This window comes from Glycine soja, chromosome 5 (genome assembly GCF_004193775.1).
Source record: "Glycine soja cultivar W05 chromosome 5, ASM419377v2, whole genome shotgun sequence".
Taxonomy (NCBI): Eukaryota; Viridiplantae; Streptophyta; class Magnoliopsida; order Fabales; family Fabaceae; genus Glycine; species Glycine soja.
In genome coordinates this window covers 29,708,443-29,734,685 of record NC_041006.1, presented here as the reverse complement: position 1 = coordinate 29,734,685, position 26,243 = coordinate 29,708,443, and the positions used below count along the sequence as shown (strand labels likewise).

Sequence of the window (26,243 nt, the reverse complement as noted above, 5' to 3'; positions counted from 1 at the left end):
TAAAAAAAAAAGTACAAGGAGAAGATGTGGACGGTTTTTTTTCCTTTCTATAGCAAATAGTAATATAAAATTTTCTTATATTCACATCTTAATTTGTTTTTCAACTAAAATATCGAATATAATTATTTTGTAGTAATTTTTATTGAAAACAAAAAATATTATGAAAGACCGCGAGTTTAAATTTCTAACGAACCTTTCTAGTAAAAGTAACAAATTTAACAAAAGGCATCCTTGTGGTTGTGGCCATTATTAGTTGAGTGGTTCTCCCGTTTTCCTCACGTCTCTAATGATCCAAATGATTGGTTTAGTAGAAAAAAAAGAAAAAAAATACAACTAACCAAACATTCTTTTTGTTTGTTTAGAGAGAAAATAAAAAAAAAAATTTTATATACCTAAAATTTAATTTTTTTTCTTTTTATCATTTCCTTTTCAATTTAAATTTTGAATTTTTTTTTATTTTCTTTCCAACCAAACATACCATAACAGAAATGAAGGCATTGGTTTGTGTTTGGCGAAGAGAGCATCAAAGTGGTTCCTGTCAGATGAGCGTGCATACACTGCATGCATAGCCTGACACAGTGACCACTGAAAACACGGAGTAAGAGAAAGAAAGTGAAGACTGTGAGGGGCCTCATGGTCATGGTCGTGGTCATCATTTTAACAGAACTTACTTTTACTTTATTATTACTCCTATTACTACTTCCAACCTGAACGGAACTACTAATAAAGCTCATCATTCTTATTATTATTCACTTTAAAAGCCACACTTTACAAAGTCACACACATAAATCAATTCTTTCTTTCTTGCTAAACTTTTTCTCCATTTTCTATAAATCATGGACAACTTGGACTGTTGCATATTTCGTTAATGCTTTTGTTTGGTAGCATTAGAGGCTACGAGATGAGAATGGTGGTGGTGGGGTTGAGGGTGTTGCTCATCCAAAAGTTTATTTTGATCAAAGAGAGAGAGAGAGAGAGAGAAGGGAACATTGTGATATGAATGATGGTTGGCTTTTTGTGTTTGTGTAGCAGCGGTGGCTGCCAAAAATGATGACCAACAACTTTATCTTTTTGAAGGGTGGTCTTTTGGGTTTGGTTGGGTAGTTTGTGTGATATGTGGGGTTCTTCTCTTCTTTCATGATATAGTAATAGTTTCACTCACTCACGCACACACTGAACTTTGTGTTTCTTGTCGTGGCCACTCCCATGTTAGATTCTTTTTACTTGGCAGAGCCAGACACATGAAAATTTTCCTGATTTCAGATCTCTTTGATTAATATTGCCTCTGACTCTTTGCCTCTCTACAACTTTCCTTTCCTTTTTCTTGTTATCTTCTTCTGCTTGTTTTTACTCGCCTTATCGTGCAATCCACACTTTGATTTGGTTGGTTTCTCCAATATTTATTGTGAGAAGAAGAAGAAGAAGAAGAAGAACATTTCAGGGTCTTGTACGTATACTACTGTGCTTCTGTTGAGATTCATTCCTGTCCCTTCATATTCCTCTTCTTTATCTTTGCTCATTGCAGTTTGGTACATTATTATATAAAGGTTCTCAAGGTTTTTAAATTTTCAAAAAAATTAAAACTTTTTCCAATTTGTGAACTGGGTCTGCTTGATTCTGTTTTACTGGTTTTTATGTTTTTTTTTTTTGTGTATTGTGTATTAAGCTGAACATGAACCTGTTGTTGTTGCGGATTGTTTTTTTGTTAATTAAGACCAGTTAGTTAATCATGATGAAGCTTTATTCCTGATGCCTATGAAGTTTTCTAGATTTAAATTTTGAGAAAAATGTTGCTGTCCACTTGTATATATAGCTTTGAATTAATTATCTTTTTTTTTCCCTGCGGCCTGGTTAAACATGTGCAATGATCATTGAATCAGGAACCAAAACTTAATTCTTATGCTGTTTTTGTGTTGTGGCAGGTGCTGAGCTTTAAAGGAGGGACAAAGGTGAAACGTGGCTAGCATAGGAAAAAGGTATTGCTATTGCTGTCTGAATAAGTTATTGGAACCAACAAAGAAAAAGAGACAATGAACCAAATATCTAGAATCAAAAACATAATTTTTAACATGGTTCAGGCGGTGGTGTCAGTTTTGAGCAAGTGGGGTTGTCTCTGATTCTGTCTTTGAGAAAAATTATATTTATGTTTGAGATAGTCTTGTTTCTGTTAGCAATGTCTCCTAACATGACCATCTTTTTTCTGAGGTCCTAGAACTGTGTTACCATTTTAGTAAGTAAAAATCTTATCTTGGAGACTTCCCATTTCAAGTCAGCTAAAAGAAAAACATTTTAAAAAACTCTCTTGGCACTCTTAGTGACCTCGATTTGTGAAAAGGATTCGGTATTAATAGGAAACATATCATATTTCTATTTGATCCTCCTTTCCTCACTCTGGATTCTAGCAAGTTATCTCATTCTTTTAAAAAAATCTGAACTTTGGGTCGGTGGTTTGTCTTTCAGAGGTAGAACAACATAGGGAAAAAGGAGAAACGTAGTCATTTCCTTTGGCCAAGATGAAGTTTATGAAACTTGGATCTAAGCCAGATTCTTTTCAGAATGATGGGGATAATATCAGGTATGAGATCAATCTCCACTCTCTACTTGGAACCTCACTTCACTTTTGATGTATATTCGAGTTAATTTATTTCCTTTTCCCCCTACTTTTGATGTCTTTTGGGCTTCTTGTGTTTGATGCTTTCTTACTAATTTCCTTCCAAATCCGAGTATTGGTTTCTTTTCAGTTTGGTTCCTGATAACATTTTATTATTCTTGTGGTTTTTACCCCTCTACTCTGTGCAATCAATCTTAATAGGCATCAAATCACTGGTAGTTTCATGATTTTTGTATTGGTTCTCTTCGTTTTTCATGTACTTAAAAAAACAATCAGTTTTGGACTTTTGTTCTTAGAAAACAGATTAGGCAATAATTTTATCTTCCTTGTGTGGCGATTCTTAAAATTAGAGGCTATCATTTCCTCGCATGAAGATGCTGACTCCAGATTTTATACTAATATTATTGTTTCAGTAATACCCACAAAAAAAGAGACATAATGATCTTCCCTTTGTGCATGTTAGAGAATCTTAAAATAACATAAATTGCATGCCATATTTTTCTCTTGTGGTATGTTCAATAAATTTTTCATGTAAATTTTTTCTTCTTCTTGATTTGTTTATTTCATTTTAAACTAACATGTACCTGCATATTTTTGTCAGGTATGTGGCAACTGAGTTGGCAACTGACATAGTTGTTAATGTTGGAAATGTAAAATTTTATCTCCATAAGGTAAGATTCAATCTGACGTTGAGGTGATATGGTAATCTGACACATATGAACTGCTAATTTTTCTTGTGTATTAGGGCTTTCTTGATCCCTTTCTTAGAAAGAAAAGTCTGTAAATCAATCCTGCCATTATAAAGTTCAGATTATGGATATGAAGGATAGCCATCTTCATATGCCAAAGTCAATACTCTAATTAAAAGGGGGAATGTGGAGTCAAACAATGTTCTAAATTAGTGTAATCCGTTCTTTCCTCTTTTAAAACATGAAAATTTTGATTCTTAATGACAAAGACTAGTTCAGGTAGCCTGGTAGGGTCAGAGTATGTATGTCAGTATGTGCTCTTAACCATTCAGGTGACAAGGTTGGTTAAATTTTTTACATTTTACAAATTGTTCTGGTAGCTGGACACTTGGATAGCGAATAACAGTCCGTGAAGAACAGTTAATTGGATTTCATAACAGCTTTACCTACTTTTTACAACCCGGAAATAATAGGTGATTGGTTTGTGTAAATACATCCATGCTTGCATGTTATCTGTTTTAGAGTTTAGAGAAAGAATGTTTTTTTCAAAAGGCCTGTAAGGAAGTTGGCAAACAAAAGAAAAGTGATTATTTCCTCAAAATAATCTCATCCAAACAAGCTAGTCTGATTGTGGACTTTATAATCTTCTCTACTTTTGATCATGACCTTAAGCTGCTTTATATATGCAGTTTCCTCTTTTGTCAAGAAGCGCGTGCTTCCAAAAACTGATTACAAACGCTAATGAGGAGAACAATGATGAAGTTCACATCCATGACATTCCTGGTGGACCTGCTGCTTTTGAAATATGTGCTAAGTTCTGCTATGGTATGACAGTCACTCTTAATGCATACAATGTCGTTGCAGCTCGCTGTGCAGCAGAATATCTTGAGATGTATGAAACTGTTGAGAAAGGAAATCTTATCTACAAGATTGAAGTCTTCCTCAACTCCAGCATTTTCAGGAGTTGGAAAGACTCGATCATCGTTCTTCAAACTACCAAGTCTCTTCTTCCATGGTCTGAGGAACTTAAGTTAGTGAGCCATGGTATTGACTCCATTGCTACCAAGGCTTCAATTGATACATCAAAGGTGGAGTGGTCATACACCTATAACAGGAAAAAGCTACCATCTGAAAATAGTAATGATCCTCACTTCAATAGTGTGAGGAAACAACAATTGGTTCCAAAGGACTGGTGGGTGGAGGACCTTTGTGAGCTCCAACTTGATCTCTATGAACGGGTTATAACAACAATTTTAACCAAAGGCAATGTTTCTGGTTCTGTAATTGGAGAAGCTCTAAATGCTTATGCCTCAAGAAGGATGCCTGGCTTCAACAAGGGTGTGATCCAAGGAGGAGACAATGTAAAGAATAGATTATTGTTGGAGACCATAATCCGAATATTACCTTTGGATGTGGGCAGTGCCTCTTTCAGTTTCTTGGGGAAGTTATTAAGGGTAGCTATTCAGTTGGAATGTGAAGAGTTGGAGAGATCTAAACTGATTAGGAGAATAGGTATGTGCCTTGAGGAGGCTAAGGTGTCTGATTTATTAATTCGCGCCCCAGTTGGTGATGCAGTTTTTGATGTTGATATTGTGCAAAGGCTAGTAGAAGAGTTTCTAGCATGTGATCAACATGTTCAGACGGATCCTCTGTTGGACGATGAATTTCAGGAGACAAGAAGCCCTGGGATGGTATCGGAATCTTCGAAGGCAAAGGTTGCAAAACTGGTGGAAGGATACCTTGCTGAGATTGCACGTGATCCAAATTTACCTCTTTCAAAATTTGTTAATCTTGCTGAATTAGTATCAAGCTTTCCAAGAGCATTTCATGATGGCCTTTATCGTGCGATTGACATGTATTTGAAGGTAAATCCCTTGAACTTCAAGTTAGCCTGTCAGCTTTGTAAGTAGTATATACTGTTAGTGTGTTTGGATAACACATAAGAATCAATTATATTTCACAAAATCCTGAAAATATCATGAAAAAATATAAGCAACTATTTGTTGCTTTACCTTAACCATGAAAAATTAATTGATTATTTCTCTCCATGAAGCTAATCCAAATTCAGTATATACATCCTACCCAGTATCGGTTGCTCAGGTTTTCCTTTTCATTTTCTCAACTCAAATTTTAAACATCAACAAGCTGGAATCTCAAGTAGTGCATTACTACATCTAGGTATATGTTACCTTCCTTATGTTATACCTCCTCTGAGGAGATATTCTAATAGGCTAATAATCATGAAACTTAAATTATTACATTACTGCATTACTACATTTAGAGATATTCTAATAGGCTAATAATCATGAAACTTAAATTAGTACATTACTGCATCACTACATTTAGAGATATGTTATCTCCCTCATATTACCAGCTCTAAGGAGATATTCCAATGGACTAATAATAATGAAATCATGACTGGCACTATCTGTTACATACTCATCTCTCTAAATTCCGATGGTCATCATTTAGTGTTATGATTTTCATGTAGTTCTGATATATATAATTTCAACATTATAGCCTCGAAATTGGCTATCCTTGTTGATTTTATGACAACAAATGGATTAATCCCATTAACCTTAAGGTCCTTAACCGTATTTCCTAGGCTGACTGAATGTGCTATGTCATGCAGGAGCACCCTGGAATCAGCAAAAGCGAAAAGAAAAGAATATGCAGGTTGATGAACTGCAGGAAGTTGTCAGCAGAGGCTTGCATGCATGCTGTGCAGAACGAGCGGCTTCCCATGCGCGTTGTTGTGCAGGTCCTCTTCTTTGAACAGCTGAGAGCTACAACATCATCAGGAGGCAACGGAACACCGGATCATTCCGGCTCTATCAGGGCCTCTCTTCCCGGTGGATCTCATGGGAGTTCAAGGTCGGAAGAGGAATGGGAAGCCGTGGGAACGATGGAAGACATAAAATCTCTGAAAGGGGAGCTTATTGCTCTGAAATTATCAGGCGGAACAAGGGGAGCCAGCAGCAGAAGCAACAACAATGACAGTAGTAAAGGCAATGCTGAGAGTGTTGCTGCTAGTAAAATGAAAGGTCTCGTGTCGAAGAAGATAATCTCCAAGATTTGGTCAAGCAAAGAAAGAAGTGGTGAGCTAAGTAGCTCTGATACATCAGAGAGCCCTGCTTCTACGGTTGTAGAGGAAACAAAATCTACTCCATCTAGAAGTAGGAGGCATTCATTGTCTTAGAGACCATGTTCTGCAGACCTTATTCCTTAGAGCTCCATTCAGTTTACTGTATAATCATCTCTCACTCAAGTAGCATCAGAGTTAGAGGATACTGACATCATATTCCAGCTGATACTTCAATCAGAAATCAATATAACTGTGAGCAAATGTTGGCATGTGGCTAAAATATGAAGCACCAAAAGTACATGTTAATTGAGGTTTATATCATGCCCCTAGCCTAGGGATGCAACTTTTATTCAGCCATTACTGATATTATTAGGTTAGAATGTGAGCTCTTGTAGTGAGTTATCCAGTTTTGATTATTGGAGACTGGTTTGTGACTGCTACAATTTGTAAGCTTAGTTTTAAAGGGAAAAGGAGGATAAGGAGGTGCAGTGTTTGGAAGGCTTGTGTTGGGAGTATTACTTAGCTTTGATCCGTCATTAATGTTCATTTGAGCACTAGTATGAGCTGTAAACCATTGGACTTAAAATTTACCATTCTTGAAACACGGAGGAGATATTAGGTATGGTAAATTTGAATTCCAAATGCTATACCTTGTCCGCTTCTATTATTTTTATAAATAAATCATTAAATTAAGATTAATTTATTTTAAAATAAAATTAATGTCTTATCCTAACATTCTAAATATTCAAATCTAATTTCTTGTCGCTAAATCAATACAAGTTAAGCAAATGTTATGTTTACCAATAATCAGTCAAAAACAATTCAGCATAGCAGTACCGATAAGATTATTAATTATTTTCAAAGAAGTCTCAAAGTCCAATTATTGACCGTGACAAGTCAAGCATATATACTTTGCCAAATACATATATATGAACTAAACTGTACAACTTTTTAAACCAAACTTTTCAAGAAAATCATAGGGTTTTAGTTGTACTTGTGTTCACTCAACTATTATAATGGTCCTATTTTGGTATCTTAAGTTTCAATATTGCAAATTAGGTAATTCTAAATCTTTGTAGTTATATTATTTTGGTTTTTTCTTCGGTCTTCTTTTAAATATTTAATAATTTTTTTTGATGTAATATTAGATGATTATGTGCGAATGATATGACAATTAACGTGTTGTTTACACATGTTAACGTGATTTAATTACATTTTTGGTTTCTCTAACATTAAAATCGTGAGAATTCAATCTAATTAAGACATGTCATCATATGTGTTAAATATGATTGAAAATGAATCAAGTCGAATTGAGCTGAACTTAGTTTAATTCAACCCAAAGTTTGACTTGAGTTTGAGATAATTTTTTTTAGCTTAAAGTCAACTCGAGTCAAGTTTGTGAACAAATCAGTTCAACTTGATTTGAAGTTTACTTTTATTTTATATCTTTTATTTATTTATTTCATATAAAATTAAATATGAAATTAATTAAAAAAATCAATGATATGTGTTTAGTAATATAGTATATATTATTCAATATATATATATATATATAGTTGTTTCATGAACCAATTGAATCAAATTATACATATTTCAAGTTCAATTCATTTATTTAATAAGCTTAATTTTTAATAAAATTCATTTCATTTGATTTGTCAATCAAGTTTAATGAATCAATTATTGAATAAAGTATCAAACTATGTTTAAATTAGTTTAATTCATTGTCAAATTTAGCATTAAGCAATAAGTCATTTATCATCAGGAATGGATGCACATTGGTAATTACATGGCAATTGCTCCCACAAAATATTTTTTTTTTACTTGAACATTTTAAATAATTATCCTTTTTGTCCCCATAAAAAATAGATATTGCCCCTATAGGAAAATTGTTTTAAATAAACGAATGATATAAAATAAAAAAAAAATAAATTGATACTAATTTTACTTATTTTATTCTTTTAAATTTGTAAAATCTTAAGTATCACAAGATTTTATATTTTGTAAAAATTTATAATAATATTTTTGGTCAGTGTAAAATTTTTACTGTTTGTCATATTATCAAATAGTGTCTGTCACATAATAATATAGTTTCGATGAAACATATTAACTATTCAATGAAAACTAATTGAAAGACTGTAATTATATAATTGTGATATCTGAATGACTTAATTTGAGTAATTAAAAGTTGAGAGGCTAAAATAAGACATGGTGATATCTGACAAACCAAAATACAGTTAACCCATGATCATATTATTAAATTACCATGATACTGACCTCTGTATTGTCTATGTCACACTATAAACTAAAGAAAATTCTTGTTGCATTATTATTCACTATTTCTCGACAACTTTTAATCTATGGCATAAAAAAACACATTTGTCGATATCCAGATACAGAAATTACAAGAGGACCATATTGTTAATGCTTTGCGGACCTGGACACGAGCTTCTTAGAAACTTTAGACGAACAAATGCCCATAAAAATGAAAAAAAACTAATGCATTGAAGCATAGTTACGTACCATCCCAAAGGGCCCCAACTGCAAACATCATAAAAAAATATTCAACTAAATTGAGTTAGATGCATTCTTTTTATGCCAAACATATTATACGATATCTATTCTAAGTATCAAACAATTTTCTTTTTTGCGTTAACCAGTGTCCTTATGTACGAAAAACAAAACCCGTACTTACATAAAAAAATTTATTAATCTATTTATGAAGGTTTACTTACAAAATAATTGAAAAGTTGGTCAAAGGGCACTATGATTGAGACTTTACAAAGTTAACTTTGTTGGGGGTGAACTGATCCACAAAAAGTCTTAGTCTTAATCTTAAAATAAAAACCAATTAAATGTGTGGGTTGGAGTTAAAAATGGCCAACATATAAAGAGGTTAAAAATTCAGTGGATTAAGGAGAAGCTAATTGGGTAGTAGGCTGTCCGCTTTTGCTAATTTTAACAGGGGCCCATGATATTCATACTCTTGTTTTGATCTTCTTACCCCTCACTGTCTTTTGTAATTTTTTTTATAAACACGAGTTCAATAGTGCCTCAACTACCAATTTTTTATTTTTTAATTTTTAATTAAAAATAAGAAATAATTAAAATATTAAATAACTGTCACATATTTGAGGATTTTATTTTTTCTAATAACTGTATTTGAGAAGTTATTTGTAAATCTAGTAACTATTTGATTCAAAAGTGGTTTTTAGAATTAGTTAGAGGGTAAAATGATCTAAGGAAATGTGTATATCAGATAGGAATAATTGTCTTTGTTAATAGTTATAAATACCATTGATAGAAACTAGTTTTAGTTGATTACCTTATTAAAATACTTAACAAAAACTTATTTGTTGCGTATTTTGACATGACGGAAATTAGTTTTTGTCATATCAACCACATGTTAAAAAAATGAAAAGTTGTCAAAAAAGAAGCAATTCAGTGTAGATGACAAAATTCACATGGAAAAGGAAATAAAAGACAAGGAAGAATAATACTTATAAAATAGAAAGTAACAAGATATTTGAAGAAGATGTGGAGAAGTTAAGGGTGAGAGTAAAGGGGTGCCATGGAATAGTGGGAGTTGCAAAGAAAGAGTTAAAATAGGGGGTGAGAAGATAAAAAAAAGAAAAAGGAACGTGAATGTATCATGGGCCTTTTAAGCTTTTAACAGCTACTTATATCTCTGAGGTCTCTCTTTCGTTTCAAGTAAGCAAAAGAAAGAAAAAACATTTTTAAAAAAAAACTCTCTTTTGGCACGCTTACTGGCCTCGATTTGTGTAAAAAGTAAGTCTTAATAGGAAAAAAAATATGCCATACTTCTATATGATCCTCCTTTCGTGACTATGCAATTTAGCAAGTTTTCACATTCTGTTTTTTTTTTTTTTAATCTAAATTCTTGGTCAGTGGGTTGTCTTTCAGAGGTGGTGACATAGGTGTTTGCAGTTGCAGTAGAACCTAAGATTTGTGCCCAGATAGAAAAAAAAAGAGCAACATAGTCATTTCCTTTGACCAAGATGAAGTTTATGAAACTTGGATCTAAGCCAGATTCTTTTCAGAGTGAAGGGGATAATATCAGGTATGAATTCAATCTCATCTCTCTACTTAGAACCCCACTTCACATGTGATGCATATGAAAAAAGTTACTTTATTTGCCCCTTTTCCCTCTTTTTTCCAGCTCTTGCTTGGTATTCTTGTGTTTGATGCTTGCCTACTCATTTTCCTTCCAAATCCCAGTATTGGTTTCTTTTCAGTTTTGTTCCTCTTAATATTTCATTATTCTTGTGTTTTTTTTCCTCTGCTGGGCCTCTGTGCAATCAATCAATAGGCATCAAAATCAAATCACTGGCAGTTGACTGGTAGTTTCAAGACTTTCTTTTTGGTGGACTTTTCTTTGTTTTTCATGTAGATAGAAAAATGATCAGTTTTGGACGTTTATTCTCAAGAAAATAGATTGGACAATAATTTTATCTTCATAGTGATTCTTAAAATCAGAAGCTATCATTTTCTAGCATGAAGATGCTGACTCCAGATTTATACAGGATTTGATCTCTGCTTTGCTGTTCCTGCATTTATCATTCTATTATCAGATGGTGATTGATTTTAGCTTAATTGAATTTAAGGTGGATTTGGTTGAATTCCTCTTTTTTCTTTGTTTTTATATATCACCGGAGGATATGCTACCATCTCTTCAGTTATTTTCATTACCTTTCTAAAATTCATCGGAATAAGGTTTTTCTCTGACAAGACTGATCAATGTTTTCAGTGAATAGTATCAAACTAGTATGCAGTTCTGGTCAGATGCGTGTTTGGACTTCGGGAAAAAAATATATAGAAATAAAATAGTATTCCATTACTAATGAATTCTAGTATGAAAGTTTTTAGGAATGATATTATTTTAAGTTTCGATTTATTAGCGCTTAATTTTGTGTGCTATATTCTAGGATTTGTAACTATTATCACATTTTCTATAATCATTTCATGTGAAATTGAATTCTTTTCAATTCTTTCCATTAGTTGGATATGGTATCTGACATTGCTTCTTGTCATTTAAATGACTGGGTGTAGTCTATACTTAGTAGTGATCATCCATTTTTGGAATGATATTTATTTAAGGTTCAATTTCAATTCATTTGCAAATAATGTGTTGTATTTGAGGATATGCCAATCCTCTAACATCTTATTATAATCAATTCTTTCCAGTGGCTGTGAATTGGATGTGGTATCAGCCATTGCTTCCTTTGTCATTTAATTGACAGGCTATACTCTATAGTTTGCCACTTTAGTTTTCCTGTTATATCAATTTTCTGAGTTTCTTTCCCGTTTTTTTCACAAACAAAAAGTGTTTTTGTTAGAGAACATATTCAGGTATAAATAAAGGAACAAATCCATATATGTTTATGTATTGTTGTGTTATATGTAAGGACAAAGCAAAAATAAACTGGGAAAAATATGGACAAGCTGAAAAATAGTAGACTGTAGTTTATAACTGCAAGCACACAATTAGAAGCATGTTACTACTCTTTATATAGAGCTAAAGCATACTGAAAATTAGTAAAAGAAAGACCACAAATCAGTGCTCTGACACTTAATTATTTATTAACATCCATAGCTGAAGAACTAAGGCATTTTCCAACATGTATAGATATATATTAGTAAGCAGTTTACTATTTGCATACTAATTTTACATGGAAGCTACATTTAATGGTGTAAATAATAGAAATATGATTAACATAAGCCTGTAAGCTTGTTGGTTATGTATGAGATTTTACACACATGCACATGTGCATGCTTACACACACACACAAATGCATGTGCATGTATGTGTGTGTCTAGGTGAAAATCATGAGGGCTAATAGGAACTGTCTTTCTTTGTAGAAATCATACAGGTTTATAGGAACGTTGTCTTTCTTTGTTTCTACTCATGGTGTTAATTTTGGAGCAAATGTCAGAAGTCTGAGTATCTTCAATGTCCATAGAAGAGTCTTGATCTTTTAATGAAATTATCTGCTGGAAACTTATCTAGAAATCATCAAAATTTCCACCCTTGCAATGTATGGTTTATATCCTGTTTGTACTTTTATGCAGACACAATGAATTATACTCTTCTCATCTATCCCATTCACCTTTGTCTATGGGTATTAATATATAGAACTTGCATTGAGTGGCAATATTTGGTTATCTGTGGGTTCTATGCTTTCACCATATTTAATGGACAACGGAAATCCATGCATATTATTATTTCAGTAATACCAATAAAAAAGAGATTTTATGATCTTTCCATTGTGCATGCAAGAGAATCTTAAATACAATAATTTGCATGCCATATTTTTGTTTATGCGTTCAATGGATTTTTCTTGTGATTTTTTGTTCCTTCTTGATTTGTTTATTTCATTTAAAATTAACATGTACCACCATATTTTTGTCAGGTATGTGGCAGCTGAGTTGGCAACTGACATAGTTATTAATGTTGGAAATGTCAAATTTCATCTCCATAAGGTAAGATTCAATCTTACATTGAGGTGATGTAGTAATCGGTATATAACTCACATTTTTCATGTTAATTAGGGCATCTCTTGATCCTTTAATAGAAAGAAAAGTATGTAATTCAATCCTGATGTTGTGGATATGAAGGATAATCATCTTCATATGTCCTCTCAATACTACTAAAAGGGGGAACGAGGGGTCAAATGCTGTTTTAAATTAGTCTAATCCGTTCTTGCATCTGTAACAGCATGGAAATTCATGTTCTTAATATATCATGAAATATTAGTTCAGGTAGAATCAGATTATGTATGTCAATATGTGTTTAAACTCTTCAGGTAACCAAGTTGATCAAATAGTTTACATTTTACAAACTGTTCTTGGTAGGTGGACACTTGGATTGTGTATAGCAGTCAATCAAAAACCCTTAATTGGATTCCAATTTCCTCAACAGTTTTACCTACTTTACTGTGCTAAGTGAATAGGTGATTGGTTTATTGAATACAACATTGTTTGCATGGTTGGTATTTCTCTTTCTGTATTTTGAGAAATAACTGTGCTTTTTATTTTTTCCAAAAGCCTTGTAAGGAAGTTGGCAAAAAAAAAGTGTTTATTTCCTCAAAATAATTTAACCCAGACCTGCAGGTCTGATTATGAACTTTTATAATACTTTCTATTATTGTTTGTGACCTTAAGCTGCTCTATATATGCAGTTTCCTCTTTTGTCAAAAAGTGCACGCTTCCAAAAGCTGATTACAAACACTAATGAAGAGAACATTGATGAAGTCCACATCCATGACATTCCTGGTGGACCTGCTGCTTTTGAAATATGTGCCAAGTTCTGTTATGGTATGACAGTCACTCTTAATGCATACAATGTTGTTGCAGCTCGCTGTGCAGCAGAATATCTTGAGATGTATGAAACTGTTGAGAAAGGCAATCTTATCTACAAGATTGAAGTCTTCCTCAACTCCAGCATTTTCAGGAGTTGGAAAGACTCGATTATTGTTCTTCAAACTACCAAGTCTCTTCTTAAATGGTCTGAGGAACTTAAGGTAGTGAGCCATGGCATTGACTCCATAGCTACCAAGGCTTCACTTGATACATTAAAGGTGGAGTGGTCATACACCTATAACAGGAAAAAGCTACCATCTGAAAATAGTAATGATCCTCACTTCAGTAGTGTGAGGAAACAACAATTGGTTCCAAAGGACTGGTGGGTGGAGGACCTTTGTGAGCTCCAACTTGATCTTTATGAACGAGTTATAACAACAATTATAGCAAAAGGCAATGTTTCTGGTGCTGTAATTGGAGAAGCTCTAAATGCTTATGCATCAAGAAGGATGCCTGGCTTCAACAAGGGTGAGATCCAAGGAGGAGATATTATAAAGGATAGATTACTGTTGGAGACCATAATCCGAATATTACCTGTGGACATGGGCAGTGCCTCTTTCAGTTTCTTGGTGAAGTTATTAAGGGTAGCTATTCAGTTGGAATGTGAGGAGTTGGAGAGATCTGAACTGATTAGGAGAATAGGCATGTGCCTTGAGGAGGCTAAAGTGTCTGATTTATTAATTCGTGCCCCAGTTGGTGACACAATTTTTTATGTTGATATTGTGCAAAGGCTAGTGGAAGAGTTTGTAGCATGTGGTCAACAGGTTCAGACGGACTCTCTGTTGGAAGATGAATTTCAGGAGATCAGAAGCCCCGGGATGGTATCAGACCCTTCTAAGGCTAAGGTGGCAAAACTGGTGGATGGCTACCTTGCTGAGATTGCACGTGATCCAAATTTACCTCTTGCAAAATTTGTTAATCTTGCTGAATTAGTATCAAGCTTTACAAGAGCATCTCATGATGGCCTTTATCGTGCCATTGACATGTATTTAAAGGTAAATCCCTTGTACTTTAAGTTAGCCTGTCAGCTGTGTAAGTAGTATATACTAGTTACCTTCATTGAAACATATGCTACCTTGCTCATATTACTTCTTTAAGGAGATTTTCTAATACGCTAATATTAATGAAACTCTGTGCATTACTACATTTATACACATTTTATCTTTCTCATATTACCTCCAGGGACGGATCTGTGTGTATGCGCCCCCCCCCCCCCCTCCCCCCCTAACTTTTTCTTAATTTTATTTTTTAATGTACATAATATTTTTAATTTAGATAATTATTTTTTAAAAATTAATTGTAGAAATAATTATATTTAAATGTTACTTTTTCTTATTAATTTCTTATAAAATAATCAATTATCTTTTTATAATTTTGTTGTAATGATAATGGCATTATTTCTTTTCTAAAACAGATTTTCTATTTCCTTTTTAATAGATTTTGTTGTAAAGATAATACATTTTTTATGTTTTAAACAAAAATATTTGAGTATTATTTATTTTTATTTTTAATAAATTTTGATTTTATAATACTTTTCTTCTATTTAATGATTATAAATTATAGCACTTGCAATCAAAAGATATTATTAATCTTCCTATATATCGATTTGATTATAATTTATTTGAGAATTTAAAATTATTTATTAACCTTTATTGATGAGACGAGCTTAATTATGAACATTATATAAAATATTGACAACTTGAATTTTAGACATATTAACAAATATACTTTCTTCTATTAGTTATATCGCTAAATTCTGTTTTTATCTTGATTTTATTGTCATTGTGATACTCCAACATGCTTCTAACATTGAGTGGATAGTGAAGACACATTATTGACTAAACTTTGAAAAAGTAAAGATATTAATTAGAAAGTAAATGTTGATAGTATGTCAAATGACATTTGTAATAGATTTTATAAATGTTTAGTTTGCCTTCTGTGTGAGGATATTTCTATTATATGTCATTGAATTATTTTGAGAAACACATATGATTAGTTTTCGTTTAATTAATACTTATATATTTGTTAATTAGATACTACTATATTTTAATTTTTGAAATGGCCCCCCTAATATTTATTTCTGCATCCGTCCCTGATTACCTCCTCCAAGTAGATATGTCAATAGGCTTATGGAGTAATGAACTCTCAACTACATTGTTTGTTACAGGAGTGTGATGGCTTTTCATGTAGTCCTGATATATTATGTCAACATCAAAGCCTCCAAATTGGCTATCCTTGTTGATTATATGAAAAAAAGTATTAATCCCATTGACCCTAAGGTCCTTAACCTTATTTCCAAGTTGACTAAGTGTTTACTGTCTTACAGGAGCATCCTGGAATCAGCAAGAGCGAAAGGAAAAAAATATGTAGGTTGATGAACTGCAGGAACTTATCTGCAGAGGCTTGCATGCATGCTGTGCAGAATGAGCGGCTTCCCATGCGTGTTGTTGTGCAGGTTCTCTTCTTTGAACAGCTGAGAGCTACAACATCTTCAGGAGACAACAGCACACCAGATCATCCTGGGTCTCTCAGGGCCTTTCTTCCTGGTGGATCTCATGGGAGCTCAATGTCTACTATAACAAACACAGAAGAGGAATGGGATGCTGTGGGAACAATGGAAGACATAAAATCTCTGAAAGGGGAAGTTGATGCACTAAAATTATCCGGTGGAACCGGCAGAGCCAGCGGCAGAAAAGACAATAACGGTGATAAAGGCAATGCCGACAATGTTGCTGCCAGTAAAATGAAAGGCTTCATATCAAAGAAGATACTCTCTAAAATTTGGTCTAGCAAAGAAAAAAGTGGTGATCTAAGTAGCTCTGATACTTCAGAGAGCCCTGCTTCTACTGTTGTAGAGGAAACAAAATCTACCCCATCTAGAAGTAGGAGGCATTCAGTATCTTAGACCATGTTATGCAGACTTTAGAGCTCCATTCAGTTACTGTATAATCATCTCACTAAAGTAGCATCAGGAGTCAGAGGACACTGACATCATATTCCAGCTGATACTTCAATGAGTTCTATGTAACTGAGCAAATGTTGGCACGTGGGCTAAAAATGAAGCACCAAAAGTAATATTTTAACTGTGGCTATATCATACTCCTAGGGTTGCAATCAGCCATTACTGATCTTTAGGTTAGATGGCTCTTGTGAGACCCAGTTTTGATTATTGGAAACTGGCTTATGAATGCCAGCATTTGTAACCTTAAGTTTTAAAGGGAAAAAGGACTTAGAGGATATCTAGAACCAATTGCTTAAGGAGTAAGGAGGGTGCAGAGTTTGAAAGGCTTGTGTTGGGAATATTACTTAGCATTTTGATCCGTCATTAATGTTCATTTGAGCAGTGGTATGGGCTGCAAAACCTATTGGACTTCAAATTTACCATTCTTGAAACCCAGATACGGATGGCAGCAGGACAGGTCGGGGTGGGTTTGTCTATCTCCATCCTAATCTCCATCCTCACAAAAGGCACGGTGGGTTGGGTTTGGCTTTATAAAAGACGGGGTGAAAAATGGAACCTAACTCCATCCTCATCTAGTTTTATAGGATTTGGAGAAACTCCTAGGAAATCCATTTCACATTTTTAAAAAAATAAAATTTATTCATATACTTTAAATAAATCACAGATTAAGTTATTGATTATATTTTAATTCAATCAATATATAATTTAGGCTTAAATATGTTTTCATACCTGAAAAATAGATCGTTTTCAGATTATTACCTCAAATTCACTTTTGGTCAATTACGTACTTGAAATTTTTTTTATGTTTTAACATAGTATTCATCATTAATCTCATTTTGTTAAGTGATGATGTAACAGATAGAATGTCACATCATCAAATTTAATTACTGACACAGTCAAATTAAAGTCATGTCATTATTTATTATTTATTTATTTTTATAATCAAATTATTATATTTAATTAACTAATAAGATTTTTAAAAAAAACTTCCTCATCTCCCTCCTCTCCTTCTCCCTCTTCTCACCTTCCAAGTTTGCCAAGTTCGTCGTCGAGGGCCTGTAGACATCCGTCACAAATGCACCGCATGATTCCTCCACATCCCGCATGTTCGCTGCGAACGTTGCCACCTCAATCCTTGTGACAGGGTGAATTGTGTTGCGCACCTTCTCCAATTTCTCCATCGACCGCGCTAGAATGGAGATGCATGCTCCCTTAGTTGCGACGCAGTGCACCAATGCCAGTCTAATGCCGCTCGATCCACCTGTAATGAACACGTGTCAATAAAGCTATTGTGGCCGAGGTGCGTGGAGAAAGAGTTGGTGGTGAGGCAGTGCGACAAGGAGGTGGTGGCTGGAGAAAGGGGTAGTTTGGGTTTGTGGTGGAGGAAGAGGGTGAGAAGGAGGGGTTAAGGGAGAAGAAGAGGGAGTGATTAGGCGTTAATGACGTGGAAAATTTGGGTACGTGTCAGTGTCTATGCTTGATGACGTGACATTCTGTCTGTCACATCATTACTTAACAGAATGAGACTAACGATAAGTACTACGTTAAAACATAAAAAAATTTCATGTACATGATTGATCAAAAGTGAATTTGAGGTAGTAATATGAAAATAACTTATTTTTCATATATGAAAAACATATTAAATTATATGATTTAATAAAGAATAAATATGTAAACATATTTAAGAAATAAATTATATTTTTAGTCAAATCTATAATTTTTAATTTTTTCATAATTAGTATTATGATTATAATAGTATTTATTTAACTATTAAAATAATTATTCTATATTTTTAATAATTATAAAAATAAAATATAAAATAATTACATAATTAACAATACATAATATATATATATATATATATATATATATATATATATATATATATATATAAAAAATAACAAAATTATATATAAATATATAATTATATTATTGATAACTATAAAAATATATGTAGCTGGATCGGATCAGGGACGGGGGTGGGAAGTGACATGCCCGCCTCCACCCCTGCTGCCCCAAGTCAGGAAAAATCTTGCCCCAACCATAGTCAAAGTCGGGTGGTGTCAAATGGGTCCCACATGGTAATTTTGAATATATTCCAAATATCTTAGATAAGATACCTTGTACGAGAGATTGTGAGGTCAGAGAATTTAAAATCATTAATTTGGGTGTTACATCCTAAAATAATTTACCATTGTCTTAAATGTATGAGGCTTGTGCTTGGTACCAAATAATTTACTGCAAACATTTTATTTTTTTTGTGGGTTTGCACCTTACATTTTCATAAATAATTTTATTTATGTTCAATTTGTAGTGAGTGGTCTATGTTCAAATCTTAGTCACTCTTCTCTACTACCTTGTAAACTATGCGTTGATTTGCAAGAGATCACAAATTTTGATGCGTTTCACAATTCATTCAATAATTCTTCTATTTTGTAGTTTTCAACTGTGGTCTAGTGGTCATCCATTGAATAATCGTCCGTAGGCAGGCCTGGACATGGATTGGATTTTTAAAATTTCAATTGAGGTTTGTCGCAACCTACCCTACGATGGGAGTGCGAAGGGCGAAAAGAAAATGTGTGTCTTCCAAAAAGAAAATGCATGGGAGTCGCCACCAATATTTATTTAAGAAAAGGTTAGAAAAAACCAAAAAAGCGGTCTGCAAATTTTGAAAATAAGGGTTTAGGAGTTGTTTACGCATGGGAAAGGTATTAGCACCCCACGCGCCTGTCACAAGGGACGACAACCTTTAATCGAGTGTGCGTAACGTGACTTCAAAATTATGTATTTTTCCTTTTTATGCTTCTTTATCTTTTGGGGTCAACAAGGGGGTGCCCTTGCTCCTACGTATCCTCAGGTGCGATGAGGAATTTAGTTCTTTAAAGTGAGAAAGTTTGTGTGTTCAATTGCTTTTATGCTTTCGAAAGATTCATTTTAATTAACAAAAAAATGAAAAGGTCGTTAAGGCGTTGGACCTTAAATGATCTCAAGTGACTTTTGATGGAGAGAAATTCGGTTATGAGTTGGTTTTATTTTGGTTTTATTTATTAAATTTTAATCTCTTTAAAGATAACTTTACAACACTAATGATCGGTTAAGATTAAATCTTACAAAAAAAATGAGATTACTGATGATAGATGGAGAAGATGAATGTGCGCATAATAACAAGGGGGACCTCTAAGGGTACATAGATCAAATTCAATCCTTAAAAATAAAACTAACCGACTGTCGCACGAAGAATATAGAACAAGAAACGACGTAGGGAATGATCACGGTCATGATTCGGTAGCGTCTCGGTTTCGTTTCCTCTTCTTTCTTCTTCTTCTCTCTTAATTCTCTCAATTCCCTCAAATGCTGACCCTTCCAACCCCTTAAACCCTCCCCCCCATTATGGCTATTGATAGAGAAAAAGCCATTTTGGGGCAGTTGAAGCTCACCTAGGCGAGTTGGTTACTTAGCCATGAAGCTATTTCATGGCCCAGGCAAGCCAGATGCTAGCCTAGGCGAGTTGGGGTTTAGGAAAATCCAAAAAGACCCTTTTGCCCGCTTCCTTGGTATCCTTTTTATTCTTGATCAAAACACTGAATGATTCCTTGCTTTGTGCGATAACTGGTGTCGAACACTGTAATTCGACTAGCGAGAATCAAAATATCAGTGAATGATAATCCCCGGACGAAATTAGGGTCTGACAGTTGCCCATATTTACTTATCTTTTATTGAAAATGAAAAGGTAAGTAAAGATAAGGACACTAATTTCATTTGAGCGATCTTGCTATTCGACCGGGCACCAGAGAAAACCAAGGAAGTGAAACCTGCAAAAAAATAGATATTGACATGGAAGTATTGAAAGTATCAAGCAAAAGACGTCGTAGTCTTGTACAACAGAATTAGAGACATCGAAGTCTTTGGAAATGTAAAAGACTGAAGACATTGAAGTCTTGTAAATGTAAAAGACTGAAGACATTGAAGTCTTTGTAAATGTAAAAGACTGAAGATATTGAAGTCTTGGTAAAGGTAAAAGACTGAAGACATTGAAGTCTTGTAAATATAAAAGACTAAAGATATTGAAGTCTTGGTAAATGTAAAAGACTAAAGACATTGAAGTCTTGTAAATGTAAAAGACTAGAGACATTGAAGTCTTGTAAATGTAAAATGTTGGATCAAGCGGCCTCGGAATAATTAAGAAGGGGGGGTTGAATTAATTATTAATGAACCTTTACTAATTAAAAATCTATCCTTCTTAATGTTACTAGATTCAATTAGGCTTTTACTATAATGTTAAGAAAGTAAAGAACATAAATAGAAACTTAACCAAAAGTAAAAAGCGATAATTAAAGTGCACAACGGAAATTAAAAGAGTGTAGGGAAGAAGAAGACACAAACAAGAATTTTATACTGGTTCGGCAACAACTCGTGCCTACATCCAGTTCCCAAGGAACCTGCGGTTCTTGAGATTTCTTTCAGCCTTGTAAAAACCTTTACAAGCAAAGATCCACAAGGGATGTACCCTCCCTTATTCTCTTTGAACAACCAAGTGGATGTACCCACCACTTGAACTGATCCACAAGAGATATACCCTCTCTTGTTCTCAGTTACAACAACTCAAATAGATGTACCCTCTACTTGTACCACAAAGGATGTACCCTCAAATGTGTTAAGACAAAGAATTCTCAGGCGGTTAGTCCTTTGAAATCATTTGTTTAAGGGAAAGGGAAAAATCAAAAGAATTCTCAGACCGTGTCCTTTTGAATTCTCTTGAAAAGGGAGAAGGGAGACACAAAAGAATTCAGGCGGTTAGTCCTTCGTTCTTTTTGGAAAAGGGAGAAGAGAGACACAAAAAGAATTCAGGCGATTAGTCCTTGTTGAATTCTTTTTGGCAAAGAAAGAAGAGAATGAAAAGATATAGCACACTTTTGTTTTCTACAGAATTTTCACTTGTAGAAGAACAAGGTTTGGAAAACAGAAAACTTAGAAAGTTTTTTGGGAAAGGAAGAAGAAGAAGAAAGATGAGTAGGAAATGTTTCAAGATTTCTCAAAAGTTGTTTAAAGAAGATCAAAAGTTATCAAAAGATTATTTGAATGCAAGTCAAGGTCTTGCTTTTATAGACTCTTCATGTTTGGTCAAGAAAACCATTGGAAGAGTTATAACCTTGAAAAAATCTTTGAGAAAACCATTGGAAGAGTTACATCTCTTGACTTTTTATTCAGAACTTGTCACTAGTAATCAATTACAATAACCATGTAATCGATTACACAATGCATTTTATGAAAAGATATGACTCTTCACAATTAAATTTGAATTTCAACGTTCAGATACACTGGTAATCGATTATCAATATATTGTAATCGATTACACCATTTAAAAATCATTTGGAACTTTGCAAATTCAGTTCAAAGCTTTTGAAATCAAACTTTATCACTGGTAATCGATTACAGGAAACTGGTAATCGATTACCAGAAAGTAAATACTCTGGTAACTTAGAAAATTTTGAGAAAACTCTTTTGTAAAACTAAACTGTGCTATGTTTGATTTTTGAAAAAACTTTTCAATACTTCGCTTGTGAAGTCTTCTTGATTTCTTCTCTTGAATTTTGAATTCATCTTTTCTTGAATATTTGAAATCAACTTCTCTTGAATCTTGAATCTTCTTGATTTCTTATAATGAATCTTGAAATTAACCTTGATCTTGAACTTGTTGACTCAATCTTGAAATCATTCTTTTTGGCTTTTTGTCATCATCAAAACTACTTGACTCAACTTGATTCATCATCATGAAGCTTGCTTCTACATAAAAGACTGAAGAAATTGAAGTCTTGGTAAATGTAAAAGCCTGAAGACATTAAAGTCTTGGTAAATGTAAAAGACTGAAGACATTGAAGTTTTTGTAAATGTAAAAGACTGAAGACATTGGAGTCTTGGTAAATGCAAAAGACTGAAGACATTGATGTCTTGTAAATTTAAAAGACTGAAGACATTGAAGTCTTGTAAATGTAAAAGACTTAAGACATTGAAGTCTTTGTAAATGTAAAAGACTAAAGACATTGAAGTCTGGTAAATGTAAAAGATTGAAGACATTGAAGTCTTGGTAAATGTAAAAGACTGAAGACATTGAAGTCTTTGTAAATGTAAAAGACTGAAGACATTGGAGTCTTGAAAAATATAAAAGACTGAAGATATTGAAGTCTTGTAAATGTAAAAAACTAAAGACATTGAAGTCTTGGTAAATGTAAAAGACTAAATACATTGAAGTCTTTGGAATGTAAAAGACAGAATACATTGAAGTCTCTAAAAACTTTCACTAAAATGCGAACACGCTTGCTAAAGAAATCAAACTCCCAAACTGATCGGAACAACACACATTTTTTTCAAAAGTAATGTGATGAATGAGGAACGAAAGCACAAAGATAGAATTTCTCTTAACCAAGAATGAGATTAAGACATTTTGCATTTCGTTTCTAAAGAAGCATTAGAAGAAACACTGGATTCAATCAAATAGAGGAAAACCGCTCAGAGGTGCATAAAACTTCACACAGACAAGTGTTTCATCTCAATTCCAAATCATAGATATGTCATAAATTGATTTTGCAAGTCATTTCCCATCAAATCAAGGATAATGCGCATAATCATAATGGATTAATAGGTCTTTTTAAGGTTGGACTTGTAGGAAATTTTGGCTTTGGTTGCTTTTGGTCTCTCTTCTTTTTTATGTGAATAGGAGAGCAGGCATAAAGATTTGGCTAGTAACATAGATGGGCGACCATTTCCTATCCCTTCATGTCTTGACCAAGTTGTTATTTCTCTTCCTTTTTACTCTTTACAACAACTCCGTACATGGTTCAGATACTTGTTTATTCCAAAGAACTTATTTTTCCTTTCCATTTTGCTTTTTGCTCTTTCCCATTTTTTATATTTTTTTTCCTTTTTCTTCCCTTTTTTTTCTTCTTCCCCTTTTCTGATGAATATTTAGCTTCCTTCAAAAATCCATGACTAGCCAAAAAATGATACAAATCTCCCTTGAAAACACCCCTGCTCTTTTATCCTAGGGTAAGGTAGGAAACTTTCATCCTAGGTTAGGGTTCTGATAAAAATCAAGTGTCTGACTCAAAGGGCTTGCAAATGGAAAAAATAATGTATATTGGGACGGATGTTTGGCCAATGGCTTAGAAAGAAAGAACGCCTAGATCACTTCCATGAATCATATGTTATGACAATTAGTAACTTATGCAAAACCAATCGTAGAACATATCCATGCGAAAACTCGATATAAAATTTATGGTCACACACAGTCACTAAAGCTTAGGGCCTTTTTCCACATTCAAATCAAATCAGTGTTTCAACAATTATTCTTTTATCAAGTCCATACAAAACATCTGACTCCATTTTGGTATTCGGGAAAGTCCTTCATTATTTTCATCCTCAAGATACACATTTTTTTTCTTTTTCAAAAAAACCCTTTTGTTGTGTTTTGATCTACAAAATTTCCAAAGAGCACTGGTGGTTGTTCCTTTTAAAAAACGTTAGTCTTAGAAAAAAGGTTTAAATTCTGGACAAAGTTATAATTCGAGACTACACCATCAAAAATCAAAGTGCGCGTGAAAATAAAAACAATCCATGCGTAAGTTTTTTTCTTTCTTTTTTTCAACAATCATCACAACAAAATAACATAACAAAGTACTAAGTAATAAATAAGATAAAGACAAGTTCACAAATTTAGAAGATCACGGTCAGGGAGTTCAGTCTCCTCCAATGAAGAAATGATGAAAATCTGCCATGTCTTCATCCTCCTCAGCTCTGCCTACGTCCCCTTAGGCAGCTCCTTGAGCACCTGTAGGTCGTGCCTCCTCTTGAAAATTGGGCCTATCCTCGGGCCATGCGACAATGGCTCTAAACTATTCAGGAGTAGGCCACTGATAAGGGTTACGGTCCTAGCGATGCTGGTGCAGTGTATACTGATAGAAACAGTCATTCAACTGCATATGGCCCCTATGGTTGGTTGCCTGCTGGTCAGCCAAATGCTACATGTATGCATGCATCTGGAGCTCCATCCTCTGTATGTGAGCTGAGATGGACTCTAGAGATGGTGGCTGATGTGGAGGCGGTGGTGGTGCTTATGTGGCCGGCTGCTGCTACTGGTCTTGCCCCAACTGTTGTGCCTGCCTTGGCATGCAATATTTCTCAATGAAGGACCTGTTAATGGAAGGCCAAACGAGCTTTGTTGGTGCGACCGGTATCCCGTAGAATTGGTAGAGACCTGTGATCAATGCCGAAAATCCCAGTGCCCTGTTGGACTTCTTTGAGTTCACTGGGTGTCTCTAAGGTGTAATACCTACAAACTGGTGGATGGCATCCGAGATAAGCTGCGCCACATGAACACTGATCTAGATCATGATGTTGTAGACCAGCTGACATTTAGGTAGCGGGAGATCAGAGATATGGTCATTGGGAAGGATGTTATTAAGTAGGAGTGTCATCCAGATTTGAGTCAAAGTGGTCATGCTAGTGTGCATGATCTGCACCCGCCTCCCTGCTACGCTCCATGCAAAATCATGTCCTAGGGAGCAAAGTAGCTTACCTATGGCCTCTTCATCAAAACCTGAGAATTGGCTTCTTTTTTCAGCGTATTCACATCGTTGTCCCTCTTCTAACACCAATGGATGCCCCAAGAATTGGTTGATGGTATCTGTGTCATATAGGATCCATTGGCCCCGCACCCAAGAGCCTTTGTCCACGACTCCTTCTTCAGTGGGCCAGGCATTTGTGTAAAACTCCATGACTACTTCCGGATCATATTTTGTCATAGGCTCTGTCTATTGTGTCCAACACCTCCTGGCAAGTTCAGCTTGGAATTTCGCATACTCCCCTTTCACAAGTTGGGCCCGTCTTTCTTTGGGGAAGGACCAATCCTTAATCACCTCAAAGCAGCGCTGATGCTCCTTGTTTCAAAAGCGGTGCCCATCAAACTTGATTTCCTTCCCCTGTAGTGGCTTTCCTAGCTCTCTTAGCGAAAAATTTCTTCGGAGCCATCTGCGACAAAAAGAAAACAAAGGCAAAAGACACTAGTATCTTAGCAAAATTTTATTTTTCAAAGAATAGCTAGTCATTGATATTTTTTCCACACACACACACACATATATATATATATATGTGTGTGTGTGTGTGTGTGTGTGTGTACATGTATTTTTTAGCAATCAAGAAGCTAATTTATGCACAAAACCACTCTAGAATAGCCTTAAAACATGAGTCCAAAACAACATTAAGCACGAATTTAATTCGCCTTTTTGCTCCAAATTTAACAAGAAAATGGTGTTGATTTAAACTTAACAAGTTACTTGCCCATCAACAACTTAAATGATTTTCTCAATTCAATCCACAGCCCTATGTAAATTATCAATTTGAGTTGATATCATACCTAACTAAGTGACTAAATATGTTCAACATTTCAAAACTTCTAAGAGAACATGGTCTAATCCTTGTGGCATTTCATCAAACACTTGACGTGCATATGTTGAAGCATGCATA

General features: G+C 34.2%; 2 protein-coding genes across 5 annotated transcripts; both read left to right on the top strand.

The window, feature by feature from the left end:
- The first annotated feature begins 500 nt into the window (after positions 1-500).
- LOC114412477 (BTB/POZ domain-containing protein NPY4-like) lies at positions 501-7,014 on the top strand. Of its 3 annotated transcripts, none has more exons than XM_028376391.1 (6): positions 501-1,447; positions 1,923-1,976; positions 2,461-2,575; positions 3,213-3,282; positions 3,990-5,165; positions 5,933-7,014. In XM_028376391.1, the coding sequence occupies exons 3-6, from the start codon at positions 2,514-2,516 to the stop codon at positions 6,497-6,499; spliced, it is 1,875 nt and encodes a 624-aa protein (XP_028232192.1). In that variant the 5' UTR covers positions 501-1,447; positions 1,923-1,976; positions 2,461-2,513; the 3' UTR covers positions 6,500-7,014. The 3 variants fall into 3 exon arrangements, with proteins under 3 accessions (XP_028232192.1, XP_028232193.1, XP_028232194.1); XM_028376392.1 differs by lacking the exon at positions 501-1,447 and adding an exon at positions 1,529-1,547; XM_028376393.1 differs by lacking the exons at positions 501-1,447; positions 1,923-1,976 and adding an exon at positions 2,115-2,230.
- Positions 7,015-10,020: 3,006 nt separating this feature from the next.
- On the top strand, positions 10,021-17,382 carry LOC114412476 (BTB/POZ domain-containing protein NPY4-like). Of its 2 annotated transcripts, none has more exons than XM_028376390.1 (5): positions 10,021-10,171; positions 10,307-10,463; positions 12,814-12,883; positions 13,582-14,757; positions 16,089-17,382. In XM_028376390.1, the coding sequence occupies exons 2-5, from the start codon at positions 10,402-10,404 to the stop codon at positions 16,665-16,667; spliced, it is 1,887 nt and encodes a 628-aa protein (XP_028232191.1). In that variant the 5' UTR covers positions 10,021-10,171; positions 10,307-10,401; the 3' UTR covers positions 16,668-17,382. The 2 variants fall into 2 exon arrangements, with proteins under 2 accessions (XP_028232191.1, XP_028232189.1); XM_028376388.1 differs by having other exon boundaries at positions 10,048-10,171; positions 10,292-10,463.
- The last annotated feature ends 8,861 nt before the right edge of the window (positions 17,383-26,243 follow it).

What these genes read in the sequence shown, in the direction of transcription:
- LOC114412477 (XM_028376391.1), top strand. Translation starts at nt 2,514, where the DNA reads ATGAAGTTTATGAAACTTGGATCTAAGCCAGATTCTTTTCAGAATGAT. An exon ending in AATGATGGGGATAATATCAG is followed by an intron (nt 2,576 to 3,212) that starts GTATGAGATCAA and finishes TATTTTTGTCAG; the next exon opens with GTATGTGGCAACTGAGTTGG. An exon ending in CGATTGACATGTATTTGAAG is followed by an intron (nt 5,166 to 5,932) that starts GTAAATCCCTTG and finishes TATGTCATGCAG; the next exon opens with GAGCACCCTGGAATCAGCAA.
- LOC114412476 (XM_028376390.1), top strand. Translation starts at nt 10,402, where the DNA reads ATGAAGTTTATGAAACTTGGATCTAAGCCAGATTCTTTTCAGAGTGAA. An exon ending in TCAAATTTCATCTCCATAAG is followed by an intron (nt 12,884 to 13,581) that starts GTAAGATTCAAT and finishes CTATATATGCAG; the next exon opens with TTTCCTCTTTTGTCAAAAAG. An exon ending in CCATTGACATGTATTTAAAG is followed by an intron (nt 14,758 to 16,088) that starts GTAAATCCCTTG and finishes ACTGTCTTACAG; the next exon opens with GAGCATCCTGGAATCAGCAA.